The 20,222-nt window shown below is 38.9% G+C and overlaps 1 protein-coding gene across 1 annotated transcript in view; it reads left to right on the top strand.

Moving 5' to 3' along the window:
* PITPNM3 (PITPNM family member 3) overlaps positions 1-20,222 on the top strand; it is a 188,635-nt gene that overhangs the window by 94,648 nt on the left and 73,765 nt on the right. Inside the window, exon 4 of the mRNA XM_058164597.1 lies at positions 10,638-10,685. Within this exon, the coding sequence (XP_058020580.1) occupies positions 10,638-10,685 (48 nt within the window). The remainder of the gene's footprint in view (positions 1-10,637; positions 10,686-20,222) is intronic.

Genomic DNA, 20,222 nt, shown 5'->3' with positions numbered 1-20,222 from the left:
CCCACTCCTGGGGGAAGGATATTGCAAAATCTGCATTCCCACTCCACTCTGGGGCCAGCCAGAGGTGGTATTTGCTGCTTCTCCGAACTGCTCAAAATTTCCGCTACTGGTTCTCCAGAACCTGTCAGAACCTGCTGGATTTCACCCCTGATTCTAACCACTGCACTCCCACAGCTCTTATTATAGCAATCCTGTCCACAGCCTATGATCAGATAACCTATATCACTTGGCAGGAATATTTTTGATGGCCTTTTGAAAAAGATAGGACAACCTTACAGAGAAAAAAATTCAGCCGTCTCTTCCATGGAACTATTAACAGGCCTCTATTCTAAGGAACTAGTCCATATAATATAATATAACAACAGAGTTGGAAGGGACCTTGGAGGCCTTCTAGTCCAACCCCCTGCCCAGGCAGGAAACCCTACACCTCTCAGTCAGATGGTTATCCAACATTTTCTTAAAAACGTCCAGTGTTGGAGCATTCACAACTTCTGCAGGCAAGTCGTTCCACTTATTAATTGTTCTAACTGTCAGGAAATTTCTCCTTAGTTCTAAGTTGCTTCCCTCCTTGATCACTGGGAGAAGAAATGGCTAGTTCTGGCATGCCTTTCCATGTACTTTCAGTGACAATTCATATTCATGTATATATTAGATTATATTGCCAATGGGCACTGCTTACCCTAAGGCTGAAGAAAACTTTGAGGAAAGGAAGGGGATCGACTTGCACTTCTGATTTAAATTAGGTTTAGAAACAGATTGGTCAATTACGGAGAAACTGTCAGTCCTGCCCAAAATACATATCAGTATATCAAGGGAAAACAAGACAAGGAACCCATGGAAAGAATTCCTTTGATCCCTCTTCCATTTTCTCAAATTGCATTATATATAGCTAGTCCAATGCTGAGGTCTGCAAAAGAAAATAAGTGTATCATCATCATCATCATCATCATCATCATCATCATCATCATTATTATTATTATTATTATTATTATTATTATTATTATTATTATTATTATTATTATTATAATATGCAGTTATTCCACAAGGCATTTAGAAGCAGTTCTCTTGTGCACAATCATAGCGAATGTTGTTGCCGAATGAATGGCTTAAACTATTCAGTTAGGTGGGGATTAGATTCTCATAGATCAGGCCCCAGATTTCGACAGGTTTTTTTAAAAGGATTTGTATACAACCTTGGGGATATCCGAGGTGACTCCTTCTCCATGTCACCCTGAAACATATGGATCAGCTGTGAGATTAACTGGCTGTCAGTGTATCTGTGCAAACAAAGTGGTTTTGTATTCATTTTGCTGATAAGAAGTTGAAAGTAGGTGTTAGTTTAAATTTTAATAGAAAATAGTTTTCACAGGAGAAAGAGGCTGAATGCAGCAAAGTAGAAACTCTTGAAAACAGCATGATTATCGGAAGAAGCTTAGAAATGTATGATTAGCAGCTGCAATGACTAACTTTAAATTAGACAATTGTAGTTGTTGTTGGTTTTAAACCAGAAGGGAATCTAGTAATTTTAAATGGAATAGACAGTGTTGCAGTGCTGAATCTCATTTGTCCACAATTTATACAAAATCTATAAGTATTCAAGGACGCAATCTGAGGAAAGAGCGCTAAAGAATAAGAGAACTGGCATGGGGCCTTATCTATTCATTGCAAAGGAGCCTTGAGGTATATTTGAAGATGAAGTAAGAAAACAGATAAGAGTTTTTGTCATAGGATTACATGCTAGATCAAGGTCTGTTTTCAGTCCATATCATTAAATCAGAAAAAGAGGAAATCTTGCCACCAATGCCTATAAGCACTTTCTTGATTCTAGAATTAAGAAGAGAAGGTAAGTGCAGAACTAAAAGAAAGCAAATATATGGCAAGTTTGTATAATTTGCACATTGACTAGAGCTGAAAGCTGGAGTTCAGAAAAAAATATTCTGATTTGAACTTTTGACATTCTTTCCCATTGGAGAGGGGGGACACATGCTAAGTCTGGAGAGATTTTCACAGTTTGCTGCCAATCAGTCACAAAGATATAAACCAACTTTCTTAATTGTTTCACTTCAGATTGTGTGCCTTTTGCTAATAACGCTGATGCAAAATACCACCTGAGACTGGTATTTTTATGGTCTATTGTAGAGCTCATATCGCTGGCTCAATAAGTTGTACTTGTGCTATGTTTTATCATTAGTTTAAATAAAAAGAGGAAAAACATGTTTTGCACCTGAACCTTTAAATGTGCCTTGTGCAATTTTTCTAAGTAATATTTTAGTTATTTAGAAATATGAGTTTTAGAAAAAGAAATTGAGAAAAAAATATCCAGGATAATAGGAATATAAATTTTTGTCTGAATTGACATATTTTAAAGCTATTTACATCTTTAAATTGTTCATATCTTCAGATTTTCCAGTCTCTGTAAAACTGTAGAAATTGTGTAGATTGGTTGGGAAAGGTTTTAAGAAAATGTTGAGGAATGGTACCAAATAATATATTTGTCCTCTAAGGTGCTTCTTTAGTGCTCCTTCAGAGCATCTGACTAACCACAGTTTGAGGGAAATACAAATTATACCCAGCCTCCTACTTGTTCATTATACTTTTTCCAACACTCTTTTCTGTTCTTGAAATAGAAGGCAGAACTGTATCCTTCCTTAATGGATTTCTTTATTCATTCTCAAGGGTGACCATTTCCACTAAATCTATTTGAGGTAGCTAGGGGTAGGATGAGAAAAAGCTCAGTTGCCTTGTGCAATTGTTTACACACACACACACCATTAAATTGCTGGAATAATGAACTTACCTGCTGAAGTTATATTAGATAAATAATAATAGAGTTGGAAGGGACCTTGGAGGTCTTCTAGCCCAGCAGTCACCAACCAGTGATCTGCGGACCACTGGTGGTCCACGAGAAAATTTTGGTGGTCCATAGAGAAATCTTCATATTTTTGCCGGTGCACCCTGGTAGAGGAGCTGCGGCGCAAGCGGGCCGAAGCAGCGATTGCGATGGCTGGAAGCTGTGGGAGCGAAGCACTTATGCAGCATCAGCATTCCATCTCGGTATATTTGCCCAGCGGGTGGTGCAAAGCAGTCCTTGTCTCCTGCCGCTTGGGACAGAGTGGTAAATGGTGGTCCAAGGAGCAGCCGGATTTTGCTCTCTATTGCGGATGCCAGATCGGCCCCCTACAAGCTCTTGTCTCTCGAGGAGCGCTTGCTGAAGCGGCGTGGGAAACTTCGGCCAGGCTCCTCAAGAGACGAGAGTTTGCAGGGCGCCAATCTGTCGTCTACAATGGAGAGCAAAATCCGGCTCCTCCCTTGACCAGATGCCATTTACCGCTCCAAGTCCCAAGCGGCAGGAGATGAGGGCTGCTTTGCGCCACCGGCTGGCGCAAATATACCGAGGCGGAATGCTGATGCCGCACAAAATGAAATAGAGAAAAAGAGACAGAATGAAAGAGAGAGAATGAGAAAGAGAATGAGAGAGAGAGAGCGAAAGAGACAGAGAGAATCAGAGAATGAGAGAGAATGAGAGAAAATGAGAGACAGAAAATCAGAGAGAATCAGAGAGAGAATGAGAGAGAAACAGAATGAAAGAGAATCACACAGAGAGAGAATCAGAATGAGAATCAGAATGAGAGAGGGGGAGAGAGAGAGAAAGAATGAGAGAGAAAGAGTGGGAGAGAGAGAGAGAATGAGAGAGAAAGAGTGGGAGAGAGAGAGAGAATGAGAGAGAAAGAGTGGGAGAGAGAGAGAGAATGAGAGAGAAAGAGTGGGAGAGGGGGAAAAAGAGAAAGAAAGAGAGAATGAGAGAGAGTGGGAGAGAGAGAATGAGTGGGAGAGAGGGGGGGAGAAAGAAAGAAAGAGAGAATGAGAGAGAAAGAGGGGGAGAGAAAGAAAGAGGAGGAGAGAAAGGGGGAGGGAGAGAGAAAGAATGATAGAGAAAGAGTGGGGGAGAGAGAAAGAGAGAAAGAGAGGGGGAGAGAGAAAGAGAGAATGAGAGAGACAGAGTGGGAGAGAGAGGTGAGAGAGGGAGAGAAAGAGAGAGGAGGGACAGTGCCTGAGGGACCCCATCCCATCACTGGGAGTCCAGGCGCTTCACCAAGTGGCGCATTGGATTCATATTAGTGGATTTAAAATTATGAACTTGGTGGTCCCTGAGGTCCAAAAGGTTGGGGACCCCTATTCTAGTCCAACCCCCTGCCCAGGCAGGAAACCTTATACCACTTCAGACAAATAGTTATCCAATATCTTCTTAAAAATGTCCAGTGTTGGAGTATTCACAACTTCTTCAGGCAAGTTGTTCCACTGATGAATTGTTCTAACTGTCAGGAAATTTCTCCTTAGTTCTAAGTTGCTTCTCTTCTTGATTAGTTTCCATCCATTGCTTCTTCTTCTACCTTCAGCTGCTTTGGAGAATAGTTTGACTCCCTCTTCTTTGTGGCAACCCCTGAAATATTGGAACACTGATATTATGTCTCCCCTAGTCCTTCTTCTCATTAAATTAGACATACCCTGTTCCTGCAACCGTTCTTCATGTTTTAGCCTCCAGTCCCCTAATCATCTTTGGTGCTCTTCTCTGCACTCTTTCTAGAGTCTCCACATTTTTTTTACATCCTGGCGACCAAAACTGAATGCAGTATTCCAAGTGTGGCCTTACCAAGGCATTATAAAGTGGTATTAATACTTCACGTGATCTTGATTCTATCCCTCTGTTTATGCAGCCCAGAACTGTGTTGGCTTTTTTGGCAGCTGCTCCACACTGCTGGCTCATATCTAAATGGTTGTCCACTAGGACTCCAAAATCCCTCTCACAGTTATTACTATTGAGTAGTAACTGTTAAATGTTATTGGTATGTTTATAAGTAGACTGGTATATATTACAATAATTGGTAATTTTACAATATAAAATATAATTTTATTTCTTTAATTAAACAAAACTACAAAGAAAAAGAAAATGCAAAACTTTTGAACACTTTTTATAGAAATTGGGAAAAACACCCACCAATCTTTGTTCAGGAATCTTGCCTTTGATTTTTCCTAAACCGAAGCAACATGACAAATTAAATCAGGTTTTGTAAACAACTAAGTTCACTATTGCAAATCACTAGGAACTAAACAGCTTCTATGGTTCAGTGGTGCTTAAACATTCAGGAAATTGCTTTGGTTAAAAAGTTCACACAAGCCCAAATTGTTATGAAAATATCCACAATTAGATTAATTCAAATACACAGTTTTCCAGCTAAATGAATCTTCATTCTACCAAGTTATCCTTGTCTGTGCAAAGGTTCTATATTTTTTTCTGAGTCCGTATTTTTTTTACTTTTTTGTTTATCATCTAATTTCTAATTTGTTAGTTTTTGTCTTGGTGGTTTATTTAATTGTATTTTTTTTAAGTTCAGATTCTGTGCACAAATAGATTTTTTCTCTCTCTCTACACCACTGATAAGCTGAGTGATGCAGTGGCCACATACCCAAACAGTGTTTCAAAGACCGCAAAATAGATAATTAGTGGGTGGGCTTTGAAGGACAGCAACATGTTTTACAGTTGCTCTTGACAGTGATATGAAGGGCTGCCTTGTGTTCCCTGCTAATTTATGTCAGTCAACATCTGATGATTCAGGGGGAGTTGAGAAAGATGCTGTCTGCATTCTGAGCATCTCTCCTCTTGACAGTGAGTAGGAAAATGCATTTAATCTGACAGTGAGCCGAGCCATTCTACGGGAAATAAATAGACAGTTTTGAAAGGAGATTTTACAGCTGATTTCTCTGAGGAATCATGTAATTTCAGTGTACGTTCATGGGACATTAAAAATATTTTAAATTAATTTTTAACATTGTGTCTCATAATTCTTGTGTTGTATTTGATTTGTCAAAGTTCAACTGGAATTGACAGAACTGGTTCTTCCTTGCAGGGAATGGCAGTATGTTAAAATATAGTCAGCTGCAGTTTTATTGATCTGCTTGTGACCCATAAATTTTCCTTTCCAGTTTTCTGTGTCCATAAGAGTTAGTTTGGTGCAGTGTTAAGGCACCAGAGTAAAAACTAGGAGATGGCAAATTATAGTTCTGCCTTGGGCATAAAATCAGCTGGGGGACTTTGAGCCAGTCACTTCCATAGGAAGAAGGCAAGGGGAACCATTTGTGAAAATCTTGACCAGAAAACTGCAGAGACTTGTCCAGACAGTTGCTAGGAATGAAGGCAATACTAAGGCTTAAAGTATTATTTGAAGATGGAGTTATTTTAGTAGAGAACTCTGCTTGCTAGCTACAAATTCTAGAAAGAAAGATAATAGGCAGAGCAGAAGGGTAAGATTAATAAAGATATTTAGAGCTTTAAAGATTGTAGCATATTTTAGAGGCAAAAATACTTTGTTAAAAGTAATAGAGTAGTATCAGGATTGTTGATTTGATGCTATCTGTATGCATAGTTAGGAACATATGCAGTGCCTTTGATCAGACTTCCAGCCCACCTAATCCACCAGTCTGTTTTCACAGTGACCAACCAATTGCAGAACCAACCATCTTCTAGTTTCCTAGAAGATGGTATTCATTGTTATCAAGGCTAATAGCATAGAATCAACATAGAGTGTAAGTATTGTATTTATCCAGTTGCTCCTCACCAATAATAGAAAATGCAAAGTTCTTGTTTTTCTATATTCATTTCAGCAGTACAGTAATATTTTTGTTGCTTTATCAGGGGTGTCAAACTGGCGGCACATGGGCCGGATGCATCACACACAGGTTACGCCCACCCCAGCTCCGCAAAGACAAAAAACATTATGATATGTCACATGACACGATCGAGTTTGACACTCGTGCTTAAGGTAGATTCTTTGTTGGACAAAGAGGGACCTTGGAGAGCTCCCTTGCTTCTATCCCCACCTGAAGAATTGAAATTCTGTCATCTTCTGTTGGATAATTGATTGGTGTAATTTGTCCAATACTGTACTGTAAACCTATGCAGATATCTGGATTTAATGACAACGTTTCTTTCAGAGTATATATAGGCACAGATGTAGCTCTTGTTGAGCATACCTTAAAACAACGGTACTTTTTCCTGCTTATGTGATTTCTGCTGTAGAATCATAGGATTAGTTTAGTTTCTCGTGAGATCCCAGGGAAAGACATTCTTGCCTTTCAAATCAAGATCTCTGCATAGTTATAGTATCTATTCTGAGAACCAATCCAGATGTACAGTTTGATCTCCTGAAGGTGGGAAGGACCTTTGTGTACATTATAGATGAAAAGCAGCTAGAGAAGTCTACATATTTCATTGGGAAGTGGACAACATAGAATAGAATAAAATAACAGAGAAACTAAGTTTCCTGCTTAGGCAGGAAACCCTACACCACTTCAGACAAATGGTTATCCAAATCTTCTTAAAAATCTCCAGTGTTGGAGCATTCACAACTTCTGGAGGCAAGTTGTTCCACAACATGCATATAATCCTTTCAAATGAAGGCATTTTAAGAGCAATAAACCCAGTTGGCCATATGGATAAGATGAGTGACTATTGTGACTTGAAGAGGTACAAATAATACATATTAAAGTCTACTTTTGGAGAGACTATCTTGGCAACCATACACGACAGCAGTATGTATGGATTCCAGCTGCATTTAGAAGGACAATGAGAAAACTAGTGTTAATAATGAGAGAACTTGAAACCAATCCACTAAAAAGTAGTTGTAGGATTTGTAGCCAGTGAGACTGCAAGAAAGATAGAATCATTTTATGCAAAATATGGAGCATATTCATTCAGGTCCTGCATTTCCCATTCCTGCAGAAGCCAAGACTAAAACCAATGGATAAAAGCTGTAAACTTTTAGAAGTACTTGCTAACAATATTTATTTAACAATGGATCAATTTAACAATTGGAAAAGACACTATTTTCTCAGTGGAGACTTAAGAAACTATTTGTCCAAAGTGGGCCCTATATCTTTTAATTCTATTCATCAACAGCTGGCTGAGTTGCTGCTAGGAATTACTGCTTATTTCATCAATGTAAAATTGGTGCTAGGAAGCAGGTTTTTTTTAGTCAAATTAGTACATTTTTGGACGGTATTAACATGATTAAATAGAAGTGGATACTTTCTTGATACAAATTTATATATTTCTTGTTCCCACATACTGGAAATAATGAAGGCTATCTGGTCTCATAGTCTGTGAGCTTTATCTGATATCTGGTTGGTTATTTTGGTTAGTCTGAACTTGAAAGACCAATTAATGATGATATTTGCATTTAGTAGTCTTTACATTTATGCTGCTTTGAGTTATTGCTCAGTCATTCTACAGGATTACAAGCCATTATAACCCATTTTAAAATATTTTTTCCTAGAAGATTAAAATATGAGCAGCTGGAAATTCAGCACAATCCCATTCTAGTGCAATTTACAGGTAGGAGTGAGAGCGTATCTGTAAGGCATCCCGGTGATGATGTAGTTTTCGCAGATAACTAAATTAATCCCTCTTGGAAACCTCCATTTTCCCCCCTGCTTGCTGTAGTTGCCACAAATACTTACATTGAACTCTTTTTAATCCCCTGAACAAAATTAATTTGCTTTAGTGTTCAATCTGCTATTCAGTTTGAATGTTTGTGGTTGGCAACTCATGGAATCTTCTGGTTGGCAACTCAGTATTTGCATTGCAGTTTTTTAATTGTCGCTTTTTTAAAAAAGGAATCTTTTTAATATAGTGGACCAAAATATTTCACCTGGCAATTAAATATTCTATATAAGTATAGACTATTGCACTCAACAATATGTGTTATTATGACAGAGCAGAGTATGGTAGCAGTATTAATGCATGGTTAAGCTGGGGAGTTTGCTTTCAATATTTATTTATTTATTTTATTTGTCAAACATGTACAAGATAGCAGGTATGAATATGAACATTGACATGAATGAAGGAAATGAATACAAATAAATGGGGACAGTAGGACAGGGACGGTAGGCATGCTGGTACGCTTATGCACGCCTGCTTTACAGACCTCTTAGGAATGGGGTGTGGTCCACGGTAGACAGTTTAAGGTTGAAGCTGTGAGGGTTTAAAGAAGTAACAACAGAGTCAGGTAGAGCATTCCAGGCGTTGACCACTCTGTTTCTGAAGTCATTTTCTTCAGTTGAGTTTGGAGTGGTTTACCTTCAGTTTGTATCGATTGTTTGCCCATGTATTATTGAGGTTGAAGCTGAACAAATCGTTGACAGGTAAGACATTGTAGCAGACAATTTTGTGTACTATGCTTAGATCACCACATGCAGCGCAGTTCCAGATTGTCTAAGCCCAAAATTTCAAGCCTGGTGGCATAAGGGATTCTATTGTGAGTAGAGGAGTGGAGTACTCTTCTCGTGCAATACCTCTGGACCCGCTCTGTCGTATTAATATCTGATATACAGTGTGGATTCCAGGCAGATGAACTGTATTTGAAACATATTTAAAATGTATGTGAAAGTTGGTACCAGTTCTGATTATTTTAAAGGGGGACTGTACAAACACATGGAGGATTGTGCCATCAGTGCCCAGAAATCTTCATGATTAAATCAGAGGTAGCATATCTTAAGTAATAACTTCTGGAATGCAACAGTGAACAGCAGTAGAATTTTTCCCTCCTGTAAATATTTGGGAGCTTCCCTGACTACATTGGGCTGGCACTTGAAGAATACAGAAGGACTAGTTGGGCTGCTGGAGAAATTTGAATAGTGGTACTATTCCAGATATTAATTACAGCTTTTGGAAATCTGGAAATGAAACAATATGTTCTTCTATGATTCACATTTTATATTTTACAACAATAGAGTAGGTAACTTTTATTCTTTCTATTTGACAGCAATATATGATTGCAATGAGATGTTTGGATAAGCAATGATTTCTATAAGCTTAATATATACAGTACATATATTAGAAGTTTTATATTGGTACATTTGGAATTCCTCCCCCCTCCTTTTTTTCCAGGTTTGTTTTGGGGTTGTTTTGTAATTTATTGTCTTTTGTATTTCATTGTTTTATTTCTGTATTTGTGCATTTATTTTTGTAGTCTTGCTATAAAAAAACCCAAGAAATTTGGGGAAATAACACACTTTTAATCCAATCATTTATAAATTAGTGTTCAGTGATATGCTGCTTCTATACTGAGAGGTGCCATTGTGACTAATACCATTAATCATCCTATTTTCTGTGTATTTGTTTTTTAAAGATCTACTAGCCAAGGATTGCTGTTTTCTGACTGAATTGCATTTAATTAGACATGGTGGAAAGCAATTCTTCTTCCTGTTAGTTCAGATATCATAGCTGATTCCAACAAGCTCTATAATGCACCCTGAATTCTAACATCAGTAGAGAAGAAGCAGAAATGTTTTCCTGTGCTTGCCCTTGGTTCACTATAAAACTTATTGTAGTTATGCCAGCAAAGTAAACATAATTTTAAAGCCATTATCCATATATTGATGCTGCTGAAAGGAAGCAGAGATGGAGGACAGATAGATGAAATTAGAGGAAGCCACAATGGTTCATCTTTAATGTGAGCTGAATGGATGAATTTAGGTCTTGGGGTTGGGTACTGATGGGTGATGTAACAATTGAACGAGTCTATAGAAAACACAGGTATTTATGAATAAAATCTTAACACCTCTGTTTCTATCTTTGACAGGTGAAGACCCCACTTTTTGCTCATCTGGTGTTCTACATGAAAAACAACGTGAGTCCTGCAGCTTTTAAAATGTATTTCCATATTGAAGGTTTATTGCACTGTCTAAAAGTACAAACAATGGGTAACTTTAACTCTGTCCTAATACTCATTAAAATATATTGCCCCCTTGTGTGGCATTTTCTTTTCTTTTTTTTACAAAACTTACTAGGATCTCAATCCTTTTCTAGTTTAAAATACTTTTGTGATCACTTGCTAACAGGAAGCGTATGCCAGCAGCCATGCATAAGTTTATTCCTCTGTAACAGATTTGTTATTATAAACAGCTAGCAACAGTGCAACAGATGGCATAAAAACTGACAACTTTTTATGGGAATGTGAAAATGGGAAGTATGTCTCCTTTCCTTCTCTCCTTTTACTGAGATGGCACGTCCTCAGATGTTGGCATTTTAAAAAAACAGATCTAAAAGAGATTATTCAGGTGTTGAGGCCCAATGTTTTATTCCCATGTGAGCCTGAATGTACTTAGTTGCTCTGATCAAATACGGCATCTTGGCAAATTCTTCAGGGATGAAAGATAAGCACATCTATCATTTTCCAGAACTACTTATGGATTCCGTCATTCTGCAGCCTTTTGCAGTGGGCAGCATACACTTTCTCAGCCATTATCTTCTTGCTATTCTATGCCAAATGTAAACAAGGATAGCAAGCGATCTTTATCCTTCTCAGATGCAATGACTGGGCCTAGATATTGCATTAAAGTATAGCTTGTTTAATTGTGATTCATTAAATGAAGTACAATTAGTTTTCTTTATACAAAATAATCTACCTTACATATCTTGCTTATTACAGTAGTGGCCAAAAGTGTATTTTTGAGGTTTGATGGCTAAAACTTTTTTTTTTTTTGAGTTTCAAGATAATCATGTTCCACTGCTGGAATGGCCTGGGAATAGCCCAGACCTTAACCCAATTGAAAATCTATGGAGCCGACTAAAGAAACTTGTTAGTCAGAAGCAGGGGTGGTATTCACTTACTTTCCCTACTGGTTCAAAAATATGAGTGTGCGCGTGCTCAGCCTTCCGCTTCTATGCATGCGCCTGACCTTTTGCGCATGCACCCAGCCTCAAAAACGTGCCAAAATAGGATGCCATAGAGCTGGGACAGGTGGACGATTTTCACTACCGGTTTGCCTGAACTGGTCTGAACCAGCTGAATACCACTTCTGGTCAGTAGTGTCCCAGCAATAAAACCTAGTTAATAGAAGCAATCATTCAATCTTGGTTTCACATTATAACAGCTGCAGAACTAAAAGACTTGGTTCACTCCATGGGAAAAAGTTATAAGGCCGTAATTCATGTTAAAGGATATCCAACTAAGTATTAACGGACATGATAATTTTTGTATATCTTGTTTTTTCTATGATGATAATTTTTGTATATCTCATTTTTTCTACATCATTCACTTTTCTTCTTTATACTGTAACTGCTATTCTAATAGCAAATCCTTCATAAAAATTATTGCATTACATTCTTGATTAAATTATCTTTCCATTGATATATAATTTTATGGTACTACTAAAAAAAAGTGGTGTTATTAGCTACTTTTAGAAAATACACTTTTCCCAAAAGATTTCCACAATTTTGGCCACTACTGTATATTGCATGAACCAGGCCAGTAAATACTTGATAGGTTTCTGAAATGACTCATATCCTTCTCTAAAGAAGAACCCTCCTTATTTTTGCCTTTCGCTTGTCCTCAGTGGAGGCAGTGAAGTTCATCTGTCAAGACACATAGCTACAGATCCTCTGAAAATTTTAGTTTTTGTTGCACAGTCTTATTTATATAATCCACTACTTTCTCCCAAAATTTGGTAAGTATAGGACATTGCAAAGAAGCATTAAAATGTTCTCCATCTAATGGTTGATCATGGAGGCTGTCCTGGCAAATTCTTTTTGTATTAGTAACTCCGATGCCAAGGGCTATCTGAGTTGCTTTGTTTATTTATTAAACTTGTATTACGCTAACCCATCTCACCAGAGGTGAAGCTGGGTGGTTTACAGACATTTATGCTTTAAGGAGAATCTGTGGAAAATACTGTCTAAACTTATGCATATCTCAAGGAAAACAGGCTATTTTTTGTTCACATTGCCTCCTATATTGAAAAAAGCAATCTCTTCTGATCTCCAGTAATTGTGTTCAAATGCCTTTAAAAGCTTTTCTTGTTGAATGTTTGATTGGCATAAGCAAAATGGAGGGGAACTGCCTCCTGAGCATTCTCCAGAAAACATTCCACTCTGTAGTTGGGATATGATATGATCTGAAATGAAATCAGTTCAAATTTCTTAAACAGAAATCCTATCACTCCAGCATTCTCTTAATAACTGATTTTCAAACAGGAGGGACGGCTCTCGAAATGTAATTTGTGCTTCAAAGCAGACAGAGAAAAATGTCTCGGCCTCAATCCCTTGGGCCTACTAAAACTAGCCTTTCAAATATATATCTTCAGTTTGTGAGTTATTTTTGCTATGAAACATTGTGAGTCAAGAATTCCTTTAATTAGAGATTTCTGAACCAGAATAATGAAAATACCTTTTAGAGTCCAGTATTTCCATGAAGCTGAGTCCTACAGTGCCAGGTATCTCTTATTCCCCAGTAGCTGTTGTCTTGCACACAGAATGAGAGAATTAGGAAATAACAACGGAGTAGAGTAGGCTCAGTGGCTAAGACACTGAGCTTGTCGATCGAAAGGTTGGCAGTTCAGTGGTTTGAATCCCTAGTGTCGCGTAACGGGGTGAGCTTCTGTTACTTGTCCCAGCTTCTGCCCATCTAGCAGTTCAAAAGCACGTAAAAAATGCAAGTAGCGGGAAAGTAACAGCGTTCCGTGCGCCTTTGGCATTTAGTCATGCCGGCCACATGACCATGGAGACGTCTTTGGACAGCGCTGTGTTCTGTCCCCCTCCACAGTCCAGGAGACACGAGCGATGACTTAATTAGCCGGCAACTATCAGCTCTGGCAGCAAACTAGCGAGCGTCTGCCAAGTGTCTCTGTTATCTCTCTTGATGCCAATGAGTCAGCCAGGAAACCATGGACAAACAGGACTTCAGCGCTAATTCTCCCTCTAAGCAGTTGATTTGCTCACCACGAAGTGGTATAGCAGCCCTTGCTGCTTTTATATCTTGTGGGGTGTGGTTCCATGACTCAGCACTTCCTAGGCCTGCCCCACCCCTGCTTCTATTGTTCCCGCCTCTCCTGCCTACGAAACCTAGGGTCCAGCCAGGCCTGATTGCCACCAGCCGGGTCTGGAGGTATGGCCTGGGGGGGAAGAGTCAGGGGATGGAGGCCTCGTTATCTCCTCCACCTGGCCTGCCTCTGGGTCCTGGAACTGAGCCAGGGAAGCCGGTGCTCCAGAGGTAAGTCCTGATGGCCCTTCCCCCTCACTTTCCGAGTCACTTTCTGGCAGGGGGCCCGGCTTGGGGGGGTGCAGACACAACACACTGGCTCTTTGGCTTTGAAACGGAGCACCTCCCCCTAGGGTCGGGAACGATTAGCACATATGTGCGAGGGGAACCTTTAGAATAAGTATATGCAGGGCTCCAGACCACTTCTTTCTTTAAGGACTGCAGAGCTGAACTACACAACATAATTTTTTTATGCAGCACACATTGCCCCATCGCCTCTGCATATAGTAGTCTCAATTGGGATTGAGCTCCCAATTGGAAACAAAAATCTGAACAGATGCATACTGTATTTTTTTTAAGTATTCATTTAAAAAATGAATATAGGAAGTGTCGTGTCCCACTCCTCCGCTGACGGCCGGGTCGGGGAAGTCCGTATCAAGCGTGCCTCTGCAGCTCTGCCAAAGTCCTATCAGAGTTCTCAAGGCAGGCAGGAGACCAGGAAGTGACTTCAGCAATCCAAGTTAGACTTTGCCTGACTCAGAGAATGCCAGAAAGCAGATCCTTTATATAGGCCATGGGGTGTGGCTCCATGACACAGCACTTATCCAGGCCTGCCCCTCCCTTCCTTTTGCTGACATCGCCTCTCAACTCTCCGGAAGCGAGGATCTCTCCAGCCTCCAGCTGTTGGCAATTCTAGCTCATGACTGGCCTCACATTCTTCAGGCTCACATGCTGTGGGGGAGGGGTTTAGTTGATCCGTTTGCCTGGGCATGGTGCCAGGACTGGGAGCTGAAGGCACGTCAGGCCCTTCGTCTTGCTCGGCCTGTCCGGGCATGGTGCCAGGGCTGGGGCCTGGAGGCATGCCAGGACATTCTTCTGAACTATCAGCGTCTGGCAGGAGATAAGAGGGGCCCGGCTGTGGCAGGGGAAGAGGGCGAGACACAACAGGAAGGAATATACATCTTTTACGCACTCCTATAATAAATCTTATATTTGTATCATACAGTTCTTATATAATTGTTAAAATTTGTCTGTTTATTTAATAATAGGAAAAAATATGAAATTTATTTTATTTATTTATAATTAAACTTTTATACCTTCTCCCGAAGGACTCATAAATTTGACTCATCAAATTAAGTATATAATCTAATATATACAGTCTTGTTTTCTAAAAGTTCCAAACAAGATTCCCCATAGTGATCAAAACATACAACCAATTAAGAATAACTTCTATGGGGCTTTATGGCATTCATAGTAGGTAGGAGCTTCCCAGTTTGAATCTTCTTTTTCAGTAAATATTCATAGCCAGTGCTAAATTGTTCCTTCCAGATAATGTAAAATAGGGAAATGCATCAGAGTCTGAACAGTTTTTCATGTTGGGCATTGGTTCAGTCATTTGTTCCATTGTAGCACAGATTAGTCTTGTTTAATCAGAGAGTGAATGGCTGTTTACCTTTTCTTCCATGGATCCCCTTGCTTTTACTCAATTAAAATTCATCCAAATAACTGGAGGATTTTATTGAGGCAGAAACCCATAGAACAATTTTGTTGCCTGTGGCATTGTCAGCCTCTTCAATAATGGAAGTATGCTACCTTTCAGCAGCTTAGTTCATTCATTCATTCATTCATTCATTCATTCATTCATTCATTCATTCATTCATTCATTCATCTTTTATAGCCAAGTGGGCATCTTACACTTCTTCTCCATATCAGAGATCTTTTCTGGTAATGTTAGTAACGGAATGCTTGGTCATCTATAGTTGCATTAGAAGTTGGAGTATCTAATTTCACCCTGTAATATTAATTTGGATCTCCACGTTCTGATTCAGGATATATAATCCCTTTTTTTTAAATGCCCCTGTGATTTAATCATCTGGTCTTTTGGACAGGCTAAAGACAAGTGAACACATTCGATCCAGAACTAATCACATTGGTTTCATATTGTAGTATGCATGCTAGTGCTCATCTGATTGTTTCGATTCTTTCAGGAAGTCAATGTAAGGCTTAGCTCTTTTTTGACAGAAATGAGATAAGGAGCTGACGAGCCAAAAAAAGTTGCGATTGGACCTTAGGACAAACTTAACTCTCTGTTTAGAGTAGTTGTACCTTGGACTAAGTGTTCCATCTTGATTGGCCGGAACACTAAGTATTAATAAAAGAATTTATGTAGTGAACCTGAATGAAGGATATAAGAAAAAAGGAACTTTTTCATACAGTGTGCAGTCTATGTAATTCACTGCACAATATGTGGTAATAGCCACCTACTCGAAAGTCCTTTCTATTCATAGAAGAAAGAGCTCTCAGTAGCTGCCAGTCATGATCTAGTATCAGATACATATTTTAGCAAAGAACACTGGAAGAAGTTATTGCTCTCATATCCTGCTTGTGAGTTTCTCTGAGGGTTGTTAGCTAGCTACTTGGTCAAAAGAGGATGTAGACCTATGGCTGTGTATGGCCGTTTTTAAAAAAAAACTATATTCATGAAGGTTAGATTAACCAAGCAGATTCTTCTATATTGCAAAAACGAGTGAGATCTTTCCCCTACTTGATGAAGAACTCGGCAGTATTAGTATTAATATGTACTTTTCAAACAAGTCAGTTTTAAAGGATCTCTACAGCTCAATCTTCATTTGGAGTTCATAACATCAGTATTTATTTTTTTAAAAAGCCCTTTAAAATATACTGAAAATGGGGATAGGGTAGTGGTGGGTTTCACATTTTTTTACTACCGGTTCTATGGGTGTGGTTTGGTGGGCGTGGCATGGCTTGGTGGGCGTGGCTTGGTGGGTGTGGCACGGGAAGGATACTGCAAAATCCGCATTCCCTCCCAATCAGCTGGGACTTGGGAGGCAGCGAATAGATGGGGGCGGGGCCAGTCAGAATTTTTACTACAGGTTCTCCGAATTACTCAAAATTTCCGCTACCGGTTCTCCAGAACTGGTCAGAACCTGCTGAAACCCACCTCTGGGATAGGGACTTAAGACGAACACGGATGTTCCCCTATGGGGAACCCTACCCCGTACCCCTTCAAGAGTCCCTACCCCTACCCTACGCTTTGCTTTTCAAAACCTTTGGTGCCTTTTTTTCCCCTTCAAACTTTCATACTGTAGAACCCATCTGGAAAGTCAAAGAATTGCAAAGCAATTTTAGGAGAGGTAGGAGTAAAACAGAAGTCTTATGCCATTTTAAAGAGTAACAAATTTGATACATCATAAGCTTTTCTAGATCCATGAATGTTGTGATCATGGTATGTGGGTTAGATTTCAAAATGTCATAAGATTCTCAGTGGTAAATATAGATAGGAGAGTTCCTGGTGGGTAGGATTTTCTATCATCTTGCTGTTTCTAACTTGTTTCAAAATATGTCCAATTTTCGTGCAGATTTTTCTCAAATCTATATTGTTAAATTATACAACCAATCAACACCCACCCACCCCCTTGCTGTTTGAATAGTGAGCCATTATGTATGCTGAATGTCACCTTCTGTGCAAGATTTGATTTTTACCTCCTTTGTTCCCATAGTTTGCTTAATGATGTAATTAGCATGAATTGCAGTAATAGCAGTATAAATAAGATTGCCAGGGAAAACTGGTAAAAATCTGAAACCTTACCTGAGAAGTTCTTTTGAGTCCTGCTAAGCCTCGGTTATAATTTTTCCTCATTAAAGCTTTTCTTGCAAATAGAAAAACATAATTTGCCATATAATCAGCTTCATTTCAGCAGGTAATGAAATTTCTCTGTTTTCTTTACACTCCTGCTCCCCACCCTACAATGTACTAGCCCTTTCAATGGCTTTCTTTGATTACACTGCCATCTGTGCCTGGGACAATTTGAGTTTATCTCTCACATTTGTCATATTGGTAGACCGATTCTAAAAAATGACATCATCTGCTTTCTTTTTTTAAAAAAACTAATCTTTTGTTTGATTTAGCATATCTGTGGGCACATGAGCATTGCCCTAGCTCAGCTCCAGCTGATTTTCATGCCTTCCGGGCCCACCAGAAATCAGGAAATGGGCTGTTTCCGGCCTCAGGAGGGCCTCTGGTGGGGGGAAGGCCATTTTCACCCTCCCCAGGCACCTAGAAAGGCTCTGGAGTCTGGGGAGGGCAAAAAACGGGCCTTCTGGTCCCACCGAAAGTTTGGAAATGGGCCATTTCCAGCCTCCGACGGGCCTGGGGGGGAGGCTATTTTTGCCTTCCTCATGGATGTCACGCATATGTGTCACACATACACACACACACACACACACACACTTGTTCCCCCTGCTTTTGGCACACGACGGCAAAAAGATTAGCCATCACTGGCCTAGGGGATCAGAACAAAAGCCCTATTCAGAGTGACCCAGTCTCTTCTGGGTAGGGAGGGATAGAAGTGGCAAAAACATCTTCAGACTTGTTATGGCTTGGTGAATAAAGAGATCAACTCCAACGGGCAGATCTGGCCAGGGAAGCTAAAGCCCAGCCTTGTGGTGTGATTTTGGATGCGTTTGAACCAGTGACTCCTTTTTTTTTTTTAATCAAATTTTATTGATGTTTTTTCCTCCACCCCCACCCCCACATATTTTATAAAAGAGTATTTGCCATATCCTACCTTAGACAACTTATCCTATCCAAATATATTTTACTTAGTTACAATTTCTGCCAAAATATTCTTTTTCCATATTGTTTAATCATAACTTAATATTTCTATGCTTATTTATATAGACAACATCTTCATTTTTTTTAAATTTGCATTTATATCCCGCCCTTCTCCGAAGACTCAGGGCGGCTTACACTATGTTAGCAATAGTCTTCATCCTATTTGTATATTTATATACAAAGTCAACTTATTGCCCCCAACAATCTGGGTCCTCATTTTACCTACCTTATAAAGGATGGAAGGCTGAGTCAACCTTTGCCCTCAAGTTCTAATTTCTCCATTTTTACTCATATATATTCTCTTTTATTTTTTAGTAATTCATTCTTTATCCTAATACATTTACACACGTTCGGGGTTGCTTTTCTTCCATTTCATCTTTTTTGTTTTACAGCAATCTTTCTTCTCTTTTTTTTTCTTTTCTCTCCCTCCCTTCTTTTAGCCTTCCTACTTTCTTCTTCCCTCCTTTCCTACTCCTTCTCTACTTCCCCTTCCTTTCTCCCCCTCCTCCTTTCTTCCTCCCTATCTAAACTTCTCTCCTACTCTTATTTCCCCTCCCTTTCTTCCTCCCCTCTTCCCTTTCTTCTATTCCTCTCTCTCCTTCTCCCTTCCTTCCATCCCCCTACTCCTTCTTCCATCTCTCTCTATTGCTGTATTCATTTTCAGTTCAATATTTTTCACTATGGTGTCCAGGCAACCCTGACTTTTCCTCCATTTATTGAACGTATTTCTCAAAATTCCCCTCATATTTTTAAATTATTAACAATGTATTTCAACTTATTCCATTTTTACCTTAAAACCTTTTAGCTAAGTTAACCTTCCAACTCTTATTCCCACTTCAATGATTATTTTTCTTTCATTAGCATTTCAATTTTATATCTCACTTTTCACCTATAAACCATTCTATCTGTCACATTTCATCTTCTGGTCTATTTTACCTTAAACAGTATATTTCTTCTTTTTTTACTTCTTACCATTTACTAACATTTCAATTTTGTATCTTAATTTCAATTAACTCCTTTGTTCTTTTCAATCTTTAAAACACACTTCTTTACCATCATTATTGTTTCTCTCTAATCTACACATCTTCAGGCAGCAAAACGTATAACCCATTCTATCTTTCACACTGCATCTACTGATCTATTTTACGTTAAAGAGTATATTTCTTCTTTTTTGCTTCTTACATACATTTCATTTCATCCTTACTTACATCCCTTTTACAAAAATCTATATATTTCTTCTAAATTCTTACATACAATTTCTACTACCAATATCCTTCTCTTAAATCAACATATTAATGTTTTAATTTCCTTTCTACTATCCCCTTTTAACCATTTTCTTTTAGTCTCTCCACAATTCCATTTCTTAATATTTTCCTCTCTTTCTCCCATTCTCATATCTCCTTTTTCTTTTTCTTGTATCTCCCTTTCTGCCTCCTTTCTTTAATTTTTACTTTTAATTTTCCCCCTCAATTTTTTCCCATTACCTTCTCTTCTCTTCTTTTTTTGAGAAATACTCCCCCCATCCATTTTTATTCTAACACTGTCAATCCCTG

The sequence above is a fragment of the Ahaetulla prasina genome, chromosome 1 (assembly GCF_028640845.1).
Source record: "Ahaetulla prasina isolate Xishuangbanna chromosome 1, ASM2864084v1, whole genome shotgun sequence".
NCBI classification, from domain to species: Eukaryota; Metazoa; Chordata; class Lepidosauria; order Squamata; family Colubridae; genus Ahaetulla; species Ahaetulla prasina.
Note: the sequence above shows the minus strand (reverse complement) of the source record. Positions and strands in the feature narration are given on the sequence as shown.